Source organism: Pelmatolapia mariae, linkage group LG7, assembly GCF_036321145.2.
Source record: "Pelmatolapia mariae isolate MD_Pm_ZW linkage group LG7, Pm_UMD_F_2, whole genome shotgun sequence".
NCBI lineage: Eukaryota > Metazoa > Chordata > Actinopteri > Cichliformes > Cichlidae > Pelmatolapia > Pelmatolapia mariae.
This window is the reverse complement of record NC_086233.1, coordinates 22,395,039-22,407,714: the sequence shown is the minus strand read 5'-3', so window position 1 is coordinate 22,407,714 and position 12,676 is coordinate 22,395,039. Positions and strand designations below refer to the sequence as shown.

At 36.2% G+C, this 12,676-nt stretch overlaps 1 protein-coding gene across 4 annotated transcripts in view; it reads left to right on the top strand.

Moving 5' to 3' along the window:
• The window catches only part of znf618 (zinc finger protein 618), a 44,187-nt gene that overhangs the window by 20,889 nt on the left and 10,622 nt on the right, over window positions 1-12,676 (top strand). For 2 of the 4 annotated variants that reach the window (XM_063478447.2, XM_065471543.1), the window contains exons 5-10: window positions 5,374-5,463; window positions 6,672-6,752; window positions 7,521-7,610; window positions 7,968-8,057; window positions 8,242-8,331; window positions 10,817-10,894. In XM_063478447.2, coding sequence (XP_063334517.1) covers window positions 5,374-5,463; window positions 6,672-6,752; window positions 7,521-7,610; window positions 7,968-8,057; window positions 8,242-8,331; window positions 10,817-10,894 — 519 coding nt within the window. The remainder of the gene's footprint in view (window positions 1-5,373; window positions 5,464-6,671; window positions 6,753-7,520; window positions 7,611-7,967; window positions 8,058-8,241; window positions 8,332-10,816; window positions 10,895-12,676) is intronic. The other 2 variants (XM_063478449.2, XM_063478448.2) reach the window with 1 other exon arrangement.

The following is a 12,676-nucleotide window of genomic DNA, read 5'->3' as shown; positions in this document are numbered from 1 at the left end:
AAATCTTTTTTTTTTATTCATTTTTTTTAAAGGTGTAATATGAAGAGGGGGCCTTAACAGCCCACTGATAATAGTGTGCATCTAACTTAATAGGCAAAATCAATATTGTTTGAACACAATCTTTATCCCTTCAAGCAAACTACACTTGGTGATAATATTTAGCTGTTTTCAGAGATAAATTTGTCCATTTATTACCCAGGTCCATTAGGTTTTGGATGAATCTTTTATCATCCAGTCATCATTGAATTAGAATATACTCAGAAACGTGCTCTTCATTTTCCTTCCATCGTTTTGTAGTAAAATAAATTCCTGAATTGTATCAAAGTGTAATAGTATCGTAAGCAGGATAATGTAAATCATCCCTTGTTCTTTGCCAGGATAAGGGTTGAAAATCTTTTTCTCCCCTGCCAGATGTACTGTGATCCTAATTTGTCCCGTTTATTGAATTTCAATTGGTGTTTGAGTGTTTGTGATAGGAAGAATAACCTGGTCAAGATGTTCATGTTCCTGCCTCAGCTTGGGATTTAAAACTTAATAATGGGATTAAATTCCATCTCCTATTGTCATTCCCAATTGTTTTGCTCAAGAGGCTCAAAATTATGGCATACCAATTGTTCTTTTACAGTTAATATTAACTCATAAATATGTCACGAGGTATGAAATTCAGTTTCTTGAGTGGACTGCAACTTATGCTCCAGCTAGTTTTATAAGTTTTTGGAGTATTCAGCTTGTAGCCTGAGATGGAACTAAAGGTATCCAAAAACACCAACAAGTTTGGAGTTGATCTCTCTGGATGTGGCAAGAAGATTAAGATGTCATCTGTAAATCAAGAAAGTTAGTGTCCTTGATTGAAATATTACTTTATTATTCTGTTAATTTTATTATTACATGATCTAATATAACTATCTTGGGTCATTCCCTGACTTAGTTCCTAAATGGATATGATGTTTTTAAAGACTTGTGAATGATCCCAAAGTTGTTTCCTGAAATCTCTCCAAGTGATTTCAAAACCAGCAGACAGACTGTAAAGGGCCTATTGCACAACTTTGTCTAGTCCCTCTGCAGGCTGAAAACTGAAAGCTGAAAACTTTTGTTATGTCTCATTTATTTTTAATTTTGCCTTTGGATTGTTTAGCAGAGATGGATACTTTTTAGTGAAGGTATTTTTGTATTGCTTTCTATAAAAATTTCCAGTTCACTCAAATGCTTTGTCTCGTACTGCTTGCAGTTTGTTGTGCTCAGTCACATGCAGAGTATGATGGACATTATCCTGCTTCTGCCTTTGCCAGATAAAGCCATTGTGCAAGAAACTTATTATTTGAGGAAGGAGATCTTTGGTTCTTTTGGCCATGATGTATGTTAAAAATCTTATAATCTTTGTTCACAAAATCAAGAGGTCAGTCTTAAGGATGGGAAATAGCAAGAAAAGGCTGAGGTTTGCCAAATTACACAAGAACTGGAAATCGGAACTGAAAATCGGTGGCTGCAGGTTTGCAGGAGTCCAGGTTCAGGTCTGGCCCATACCCTTTCCTATCATTCCCCTTCACAGTCTCTCTTATCTTCCTGTCACGGTGTACTGTCCTATGAAAAACAAAGGCTATAAATGCTCCGATAATTATATAAAGGAGGGCCATTTCAACCAGTGGTGTTGGGCTCTTGTCAATTAATGGGATTTTGTACACAGCATCAGATTTTGATCCACCATGCAATACGATCTGGAAAGCATCTGATTGGCAGTGGTTTCATTTATCACCTCACAATAATGCCAGTGCAATAAAAGCATACCTAGATGGAAAAAAACACAGAAGAACTCTATCAGTCATAGATTGGCCTCCTCAGTGCCCAGAACACAACATTATTGAAGCAATTTGGGATCATCTTGACAGAGAATGGAGCAAAAAGCAGCCAATGTCCAAAGAAAAGCTTTCAGTGTCTTTCACAAAGCCTGAAGATATATTCCTTGAGACTACTTAAAGAAATGACAAGAAGGTTTCCCTAAGTGAAGTTCAGATTGTGTTGGGGAATAATACCATATAGTGACTTGCAAGCTTGTTTATAGAGGAAAACGAATAGAGTACAAACTCTATTTTTGCCCTGCTGTATTTCCATGTATTTTTACATGTTTCAGTAACCTGCTACACCTATTTCTATTATTTTCCAAGCAAAATGTTAAGGACTGAGTGGTGGCTCAAGACTTTTGCAAAGCAGTTTGTTTGTTGTAAATATTCCACTTAATTACCTCTAAATACCTCTAAATGTTTGCTTGTATGCATTTATTTTGGCAGTACAGTGTCTTACCAGTTTACAATTCTTTTAGGATATGGAAAAAGTGGAGCCAGATATTTTTTTTATTTTTTTTATTTTTTTTGTTAAAGCATCACCACTGCATCAACAGACTGATGTAGTTTATTTAAAGGAGTATGCTAAGCCACGAAGAAGGGTCATAGCTAAATCACCAAAGGTCCTGTGAAATATAACATAGAATTAAACATTTTGCACATTAATTGGTGCATTAAGATTCATGTTTTTCAAACATTTTAGAATATAAACTGTAATTTTATTTTTTACAATATATTTAGAATGCTGGTTTGTGTGGTGGTTTTTTTGTTTTTTCTTTTTTCTTTTGCTTATGTAAAATGGGCCTTGCATTGCAAAGTTTTGGTAGATTTAAAAACCTAAACATTTGGTTTGACATTTTTAGTCCTCTGAATGGAGTCAGTTTTTGAATTCCTTTTCATTTGAATAACTTGTGAATAATCCCCAATTTTTCTGAAATGTTTTGTACTTATTTGTCAAAACCAGTGGGCAGGCTGTAACAACTAATCGGCTCAATTATTATAGAATTGATGCAAAGACTATTCTAAAGCTGTTGATAATAAAGTCTAGTCTTATTTTGGGGTTGTTTTCTAACTCTCCTTACTGAGACTTTGTCGATCGGGTGTCTGTGCTGTCCAACATGTGTCCATAATGTTATTGATTCAGGCCAGTGTGCATGGACCAGTGATTTAACAGAAGCTTTGATTATACTGACAAACACCAGGAATTCACTGATTTATGAAAATTTATTTTAATTAGTGAGAGAATTGATGTAATATACACAGCACTGCAGCCAGGCAGTATTATAAATGCAATTACTCATGCTAATAATTACTGTTGTTACTGTAAAATAAAGAAATCTTTTTAATCACCTGTTAGCTTTTCTTTGTCCACTTTAAACACAAGATGGCCATTTGCTTTGCTTACAAAACGCTTACTTTTAACATATTTTGCACAGTATGTGCCTGAGCTGTCAAACAATGCCAAAAGTCATTTTCAGGTTTTACTTAAAATGGTTTGAGCCTGTGGTTTTTATTATTGTCACTAATATTCTTATTATCATTAGTATTAGTAGTAGTTTTAATTGAATTTAATCAATGAAAATTGATCCGTGATGCTTTCAGGGTTTCCTTCAGGGTATAGTGCGTGCTGAGCCTCAGCATTTGGAAAAAATTATTATTATTTTTTTCTCTTTTTTTCTTTAAAGCTGTAGGTGTGAAATCAAACATGAATCAGCCTGCTTTTACTTAGCTTACTTACTTTAGCTTAAAGAAAAGAACAAGCAAAATGCAAAAGGTAAATGGTACGCCTTGCGGTTTACCTTCAGTTCAGCCGATTATTCATCCATGTATATTCACTAATTTATGTAGGTTAAATCCTTCATTGTTTTCTCTCTACTTGCACTGCCAGCTATGTGTCTGAAATCGGAAGCAGAAGGTCCTACACAGGTCCACTTTTCTTATTTTGTACCCCCACAAACACTCACTATGTGCCATAGTGCTATATTAAGAGTCGCAGACACTGGATTGCACACCTTTTCGGAAATTCAACTTTGTGTTTTATGTAGTTTGTGAGACACCTGCCAGTACTGCAGCTTTATTTTTTTCCACGTTTGAATGTGGTTCCCCCCCCCCCCCCCCCCCCTTTTTTTTTTTTCTTTTTAAACTTGATTATATAGTGAAATTCAGAATTTATTAACAGCCCTTCTGTTTATTACATCCTTGAAGTGCCTCAGGAATTCAGCTAAGAATGCAGCTGATTGGATTAAGTACCCCTTGAGAACAGGCTGGAGAAAATTTAGAAGTTGTCACTCTGCTGCTAAATAATAAAACATTTCACATGGGTGTGTGATGAGGGGCCTTTTGCAGGGACAACGTCAGACATGTTATTACAGAGAGAGACTAAACCTGAAAGAACTGGAAAATTGATTTTTGTCTTACAATTCTTTGTGCTGTGCTTTTTATGCAACAGATTGCCTTCAGACAGCAGTTGACTGCAGTGTGTAGAGGCACTTCAGTTCTCACTTGTCAACAGCCACCTGGCTGAACAATGCTTTACCCCACAACAAAATTAACAAGAGCAGAAGAAGCAATCTTCATCTCTGATGCCCTTTCACGCCCTTTATACACTTGGAAAGAAATGTCAGTGAATCCTACATCAAGAAAAGTAAAAATAACAAAGTAAGACTAAAGTAACATTATATTGCACATTTAAACACTTTTGAACAATACATAATAGTATGTATAGTCACAGACGCATACGTTTCGATTAAAAAGAGATCTTCTTTTAATTGTGTGAACTTGCTGCTAACTAACAATATATATGTTACTTTAATTTAGATTGAAAATGCAGCTTTCTATTTTCTTTGTGGGGTTATTTTGCTTTTGTTTATTTTTAGCTTTTGATATTAATGTTGTCATAAAAATATTGAGATCATTATTAACCTCTGGTCATTCCACTTAAAGGTCAAGGTTGTTTTTATTTTATTTTTTTTAAGCCTCAATGAAATAACATTTTTCTAAGGTTATCAATGACATGAACTGAGAAAACTTGTGAGTTGTTGTTGGCATGGGATGACCCCTTTTCTCAGAGCTTTATACCTGGAATTCTTCCCTCCCTGTTTGGATGCACTGGAGTCCTATCTTATCCTGTGTACTTTAAACATTTTTGTTAATTTAACCTTGTTTGTGGTGCAAATAGACAAAAAAAAAAAAAGAAAACAGAAAAATAGGACCCCTGACCTTCAGTTGAAAGCAACAACGCACTTTGGAATTTGATGTGTGTTAAATCGCTGTGCGGTGCATTTCAGTTGGCTAAAATATATGCCGTGTACATGCTTGGTCCAACGTTCAGTTTAAGCCATTCCTCTCTCTTGATCTCTGAACTTTACACAGTCCATACATGTGTTGATATTATTTAGTTTTCCCGAGCATTTTTTTTTGTTTGTTTGTTTTTTGTTTTTTTTGTCTAGCTAGCATTACCTGAATTTGGTAATAAATTAAACACTGTTTGTACTGTCAGTGTTATTCATTGCTGGCTTGTTCCTTTTATCTACAGGTAGCTTCCGTTACTCCTGTGACATCTGTGGAAAGAAGTATAAATACTATAGCTGCTTTCAGGAGCATCGTGACCTGCATGCAGTTGATGGTAAGTTTTGCACAATTTTCAGTCATTCCTCATGGAAAAATCTGTACTTTCTGCAGCAACTGCAAAATCTAAACAAAAGGGGACTAGATTGTTTATATGGAGGAAAAATAAATAAATAAAATTAAGCATTTTATTCAAGGACTCCAAAAAACAGAAGGGATGGCCAGTGTCTAAATGGGGTCTGCAAGTCAAGGGAATTAAGGGCCATTAAACTTTTAGAAGAATGAAAGTCAGCAGAGGCATGGCAGAATACATGTGTGTAAATGAGCGCAAGGCAGGAGGAAAGGTGAGGATACAAGGAGCAGAGGTGAAGAGGAGAGTGCAGGCTGGGTGAACTGGGTGGAAAGAGTTACCTAAGTAAAATTTTACTTGTATAGCACCTTTCAAGATAAAAATCACAAAGAGCTTCACAGAAGCTAAATCATAAAAACAAAAATTAACCAAAGCAAGTTTAAAAATATGACTTTTTAGTTTTTTTAAAAGAAACCACTGAGTCCACGGATCTCAAGCTCAAAGGGAGAATTCCAGAGTCCAAAGTTACAAAAGCTCTGTCACCTTTCGTTTTCAGCCTGGATGGACAACCAGCAAGCCCTGATCACATGACCTCAGGGACCTGAGTGAGAGATGAGTGTCAGTGTGTCAGATTTGTGACAGAAGGATAGCAGCAAGAGTGAAAGGAATGATTTACAAGATGGTAGTGAGGCCTGTTATGATGTATGGTTTGGATACTGTGAACCTGACAAGAAGAGAGGAGGCCAAGCTGGAGGTGGCAGAGTTTAAGAATGGTTTAGGTTGAGCAGTTGAGAAACAAAGTTAGAGAGGTGAGGCTGAGATGGTTCGGCCGTGTACCGAGGAGGGATAGTGGATATACTGGGTAAAAGATGTTAGGGATGGAGCGGCCATGCAGGATGAAAAGAGGAAGACTACAATGAAGGTACATGGATATAGTGAAGGAGGAGATGCAGAGGGTTGGAGGGTGTGATTGAGGCAGATATTCTGCTGGGCCAACACGTAAAGGGAGCAGCTGCAAGAAGACTTTATTCATTTATATAATGTTACAATCTCGGGAATTAAAGGCACATAAGAGATGCAGGCAGGAATTGAACTCATGTGATTATTGTAGTATTACATATCTGAAAGAGCTCAAGTTTTGTGACGAGTATTGTGAGAAGATAATCGGCTTATTCATCTTCCTTTTCTTCTCTCAGATCCATACGAACAGGTGGTGCTACCTGTGGATGGCCTTAAAGAAGAGGAGCCAGTTGAACCCTATCAGAAAATTGGACCAAGTAAGACTGTTTGGTGTACTTAAGGTACACAGATATCTGTACACAAAATTCACAGTTTGGTATATTCATTGATTGGTTTAGTTTGATTTAAGTTTAGCAGACAAAAAAAGGCCTGATATGCAGTTATTCTTATTGTTAGAGTTGGGATAATAAAATGCTGCAGTCAGTCAAAAAAGGCTTTAAACTCCTTGTTCACAACCATAAAGTAAATAAAATTTATATTTTAAAATAAGTGGAAGTTGTGCACAGTTAACTTTTCAAAATCTGAAAATTTTGAAAAATATTTCCTTTCTTTGTTTACTTCAACACAGAGGAATCGCATTAAACCAGGGAATTTTAATACTGAGCTGAGGGTTGTGTACTGAACCATCAGGACAAATGCAATAATATCGCTGCAGATGTCTGTACAGAGTGTGATTTCAAAATGAAGACATACCACAGCAGAATGAGATTACAAAATTCATTTTAAGGTAGCTTGGCTTTTGTGTTTCCCTGCAGAAGAATGACGCCTGATCAGGACGATGTTGTCACTATAATCTAGTATATAGAAAGATTTTCCAGAAAGTTTTCTTTAAGTTAAAATTCTTTGACTTTTTAGGGCCTTACAGTTTCAGTCTTCTGTCCAGTTAAACGTATTGAACACAGTATAGTGAAAAGGCGTTAAGTCATTGTGATACTCAGTGTTGTAAAAAAAATAACACCAAGGATATAAGTTAAGTAAAGACTGGTAAGGTTTCCAAACATAAGTCCATAAGTCCTTTTTCGCAGGGGAAAAAGCACTCGCCCACCTCTACAGAGACAGCGGGTTCAGCAGACAGCAGCACGTGCCCCTTAAAACACTATTGGCAGTGTTTGCAGGTGGGAATCCTGCACTTATCACTGCATTAATGACTTTTATGGGTGATAGTGTGAACCTCCATGCACAAAACAGGGAAACCCCTTTGTTTCTAATCACTATTAATGTACTGCTAATTGTAAACTGTAAAAAAAACAAACAACATCCAGTCAGAGTCACTGCTTCTTCCTCTTTCCACTCGATATCGACTTCTTGTTTTCTGCTTCTCTCTAGTGAAGTAAGGCATGTGCAAAAACACTATTCTTCATCTTAACTGAAGACAACTAATCCAACAGATTTAATCTTTACTCCTTCTTATTATAACCATTGTGGATACAGAAGAGGACAAAGGTTTGTTTATGTGTTTTTCTTGTTTCCAGAAACTGGGAGCTATGTTTGTGAATTCTGTGGGAAGCAGTACAAGTATTTCAACCCGTACCAGGAACATGTTGCTCTTCACACGCCAATGGGTGAGTTCATTTGTTTTCTGTGCTTTATTTACTATGATAATGAGTCATTTCTTCATTTTATTTTTTTACAGTACAGTATGAAATCTCATATGCAGCTCTAAACCTTGTTGTATGGACAGTGTCATGTATTTTGTTTCTAAAGTTGTACAATGAATGCAATCCAAGATGCTCCTTTTTCATGTAGGTTCATTTGATTTGAAGACATCACGGGTACAGGAATGTGGTAGCATGGATATGAGTAAATTTGGCCACAGCCAAACTGGAAAGATAAAAAGTAAGCATAAATTTGTTTGTTTTTTTACTTTTTTCATTTATATAGGAAAAGTTGCATGCCTTATAACCCCTTGAACAATTTTTTTTTTACCTTGGACACAAACACACATACTGAAATTTGACCATCTAATCTCTTCCTTCTGCCCCTTGGTAACTGTGTGTAACACTTCTGCCTTTTTTGTTGAAGTACTATTTACAGATCACATACACTAGTGGGCCACACTGTTGTAACATTTGAAGCTGATAATGTTCATAATAACTGCCATATGTTGAACATTTTTTGTGCTTAAATAATGAATTGTAGAATTAATTCTGCATTTGTAAATTTATTTTTGAATTCCACATTAAAAAACTGATTTTCAAAATGTGTTTTAAAACATAATTTGAAATGGTGATTAAAATGGACTCTTCGTCCTCTACTTTACCTACTAATCTTTTTCTCCTTTAACACACAATTCAAATGACTCTGAAATAGTGTAAATTTACTGATGAAGTCTGTAACTTGTACACATTTGTACAAACATATAAATAAATAAATTAAAAAATATATATATCAGCAAGAAATAAAATAGGGGGGGGGGGGGGGGGGGGTGTACACAACTTTAGTAACTTTAACTTGTGTGAGAAGTGACTTCTCCAGTGTAACAGATGAGTGATGAATGTATCTCCCACTGAAAACCATTGTGTCCAGTTGAATTCAATCGACATTTTTAAGGAGAGTTGTTAGATGCTGTGCTCATGAGGACAGTCGGTTTTAACTTGCAGCACAACACAAAGCTGCCATATTTGATCAATGATCAAAACACTTAATTGAGCAGAATTAAGACAAAATGTAATGTCCTCATATGATAACACATCACACATGACCCATCATTGTTCTAAGAATGCAAACTTTCTTATTAGAAGTTTCCAAAGTTGCCAGAAAGGGACAGATTTCTTGCTGATCTTAATCAGTGGTCGTTGCTCTCTCTCTCTCTCTCCGGAATGGCTGCACGGAGGAACATCTATGATAAGCGCTGAGGTTTGTGTCCTTGTCAGGATTAAGCCATCCTCAGCTTCCAGGTTAGGAAAAGTGGAACCAGAAGATATTTGAATACATCTCTCCACAGCTGCTGATGAATTCTACAAAAAACAAAGTTTGTTAAAAACACTTGCAGGTGAATCACCACAGATTTATCAGTGACATCCATTTACTCAAAAATCACTGATAAGTAAATAACTAGAATGTATAGTTGTGTGATTTTTTTTTTTTTTTTTTTTTTTTTTTTTTTTTTTTGAGTACTACAAAACTTTGCAGTACTCATGCTAATTTAATGTGGAATTTAAAAATTGAATTTTGAAATGAGGTTTTTAAAAAACGTTTTGAAAAACATGTTTTTTAATGTGGAATTCAAAAATGAATTTACAAATGCTGAATTTATTCTACAATTTATTATTTAAGCACAGAATTCTTTATTTTGATGCGTGTGGCTCTTCTGGTCCTCCATAATTTTGATGACCCAAAGACTCGTCTAAATTGCCTCTGAAAAAATACGTCCCATGTCAGCAGTGATAAGAACCTAGTCACTGATCACTGAGGAGGAAGAAACCATGAAGAGGCTGTTTGGGTGCGATCCTTGGCATCTCTGGTTTACAACTTTCAATTAAAAGACTGCTGCTGACAAATCAGTGCCAGATACCACAGGGAACCTTCAGAGCTTGAGGAGGTCATGCTCTGGGTGGTTGATGCTATGTTGACTGCACAAAAAACACAAGGAGCATATTAGGCTGGGACGTAATAATGTTTTTGTTCACCAGTGGACATTATTACACATAATTTCTAGATTTGGCAATGTAGAACCTAAGTGCTTTGTGATTGGCTGAGGATTAAAAAAAAACTGCACTATTGTTGGAATTGTTAATTTCTGTTAATTGTGTGTAAGGTTACTGTTGCATATATGATATCTTTGCAGGATATTAATCTTTGCTGAATGGTTGGGTGAACAATTTAAATAATAAATTTGATGTCATCTTTTTTTTAAATTGCCTAAAGCACCTAAACATTAGCATCTAAACACAAGAAATTACACATTAATTTTTATTTTCTAAAGGCCCCCCCAAATCTCCTCCCGTAACAAAAAAAAAAAGTAATTCTGCTAAGAAGCAGTGTGCCATAAAGAACTATTTAAAGCATGGCACACACACACACACACACACACACACACACACACACACACACACACACAGCTTAAAAGTGGGTCAAAAAGATGGAATGAAGAGGAGGAATTAAACCCATATTTAAATATCATTTGAACATTTGGATCATTTTCAAGGCTGTTAGCGTGATTGATTTGCATGCTGCAAACTAAAATCAAGTGTAAATTGCACGTCATTAACTTTGCTTCCCCCTCTAACTGTTGTGCGGATTCAGTTTAAATTAAAAATGTTATCCACAGTCATTGGCATGACCATGTCACTCATCGTTTTTCCTGTTTTCTCACATACAGACAGCCCATTCAGGCGGAAACTGGAAAGTGCAATTCAGTCCAGTCTGGTTGACACAAACAGTTCACAGAACTCGAGCGGTGAGCACAAGTCACTGTTTTTTTTTTTTTGTTTTGTTTTGTTTTTGTTGTTGTTTTTTTGGGGGGGGGGGGGGGTTGTGTGGAAATGTATTATTTTTGTTCAAACAATAAAAACAATATTTTTAGTAATGCTACAGTTCAGGTATATGAATGAATGGAAGAATAGAAAACATTTCTGCAAACAGTGCTTTGCTACCCATGCCTGGGCTGAAGATGTAGATGGAGAGGTTTGTGTCATCTAACTGCATATACTAGCTTAAATTGTAGACCATTAACTTCATCCTGTTATGTTTGGGTTCATATGAGGTGTTATCAAAATGTTCTTACACTGTTTTGTTGTGCACAAAAGGAGCAATGCATGGTAATGCGAATACAAAAAGTACAAGTGGTCACATTCCTGACACAAAATTCCATGTGATGTCATGTTATCAAATAGGGCTGGGCCATATCATACCCTTCACGGTAATACCGGTATAATGTTAGGCAATGATAAGAAAATGAAATATCACGATAGAATATGGGTAAAACGCGCATGCGTAGTGCCTTTGTTTTCATACGCACATGGCGGAAAAAGCATGGCAGCGACGGAGAATGAGAAGGCGGGTCGTTGAATGAAACAGATGAACCAGAACTGGTTTGTAAAAATGGTGCAACTTCAGTGGTGTGGAACTGGTTTGACTTTCGTCCATCAGATACACACCAAAGCACATTTTTTGGTAGAGCATGCAAGCGGGCCGTTGTTATTACCGTTATTACCAAACCGATTTTATGTGGTACACAGCGCTCAAAAAATGTTTTAGTACGACTTTGCTAAGCTACGAAGCCGCACCACTTGATGGATTGTAGGAGCATTATGGCTACCGTAGTCAGGAGCTTCGCAGAGTAATACGTACTGTGCTTCAACGTAATATTACCGTATTGTGTGTGTATAACCTCTGTTTAAGTTTTGTGGATATTCTACATGGTTATGCTGAGGATATGTCGGCCAATTTCCATTGGAAATGCCTTTTGGTTAAACTGTCAGCAAGGAATTTGCATTTGCACTGTTAAATTCTTATATAGCTTTAATGCACATAAAAAACAGCTGCTTGTTTAAGTGAAAATACATTGCTGGGGTTTTTTTGCACTAATAAAGTTGTGGAGTTGTAAAGTATTTTGTCTCGCGTCAATTATATCGTCGGTTACATCGTTATCGCAAATTTTCAAAAATATCGTGATAAATATTTTTGGCCATATTGCCCTGCCCTGTTATCAACACTGGGTCCTGTATTACACTTATATTGGTGACCACATCAAGGTCTTGTTAAGAAAAAGAAATACAGGTTTTTGTGTTAAAGTGCGCTAACTTTATATTTGGATTAGAGCCGTAACAGAAATCTTTATTGAATGAGCCTTTATGATTCAAGCACAAATAAGATGCATCATGTCAACTGTGCCTCCAAGAAACAGCCTGTTGTTTCCTACAACATTCACTGAATTGTGCACTGTGAATTCATCCCCCAGGGGCAGACTGAAGGGTCATTCCATCTCAGAGCAGCTAAGTTTTAAAACATTTTCTGCTCGACCTTCTGTTTTCCTACAAATTTCATGGTCCAAAGTTTGGAAACACATATTTTATGTAACACATAAACACATATAGATTCATATACCAAATAATTTCCCAAGATTTTTTTTTCTTCTTTTTGCAAAATGGTCCCTCAACATACTTTTAGACCATTTTTTTTCACACGTTGAAATCTGAGGCAATGCTTGAATATGTACATATCAAAAACTCTTGAAGAT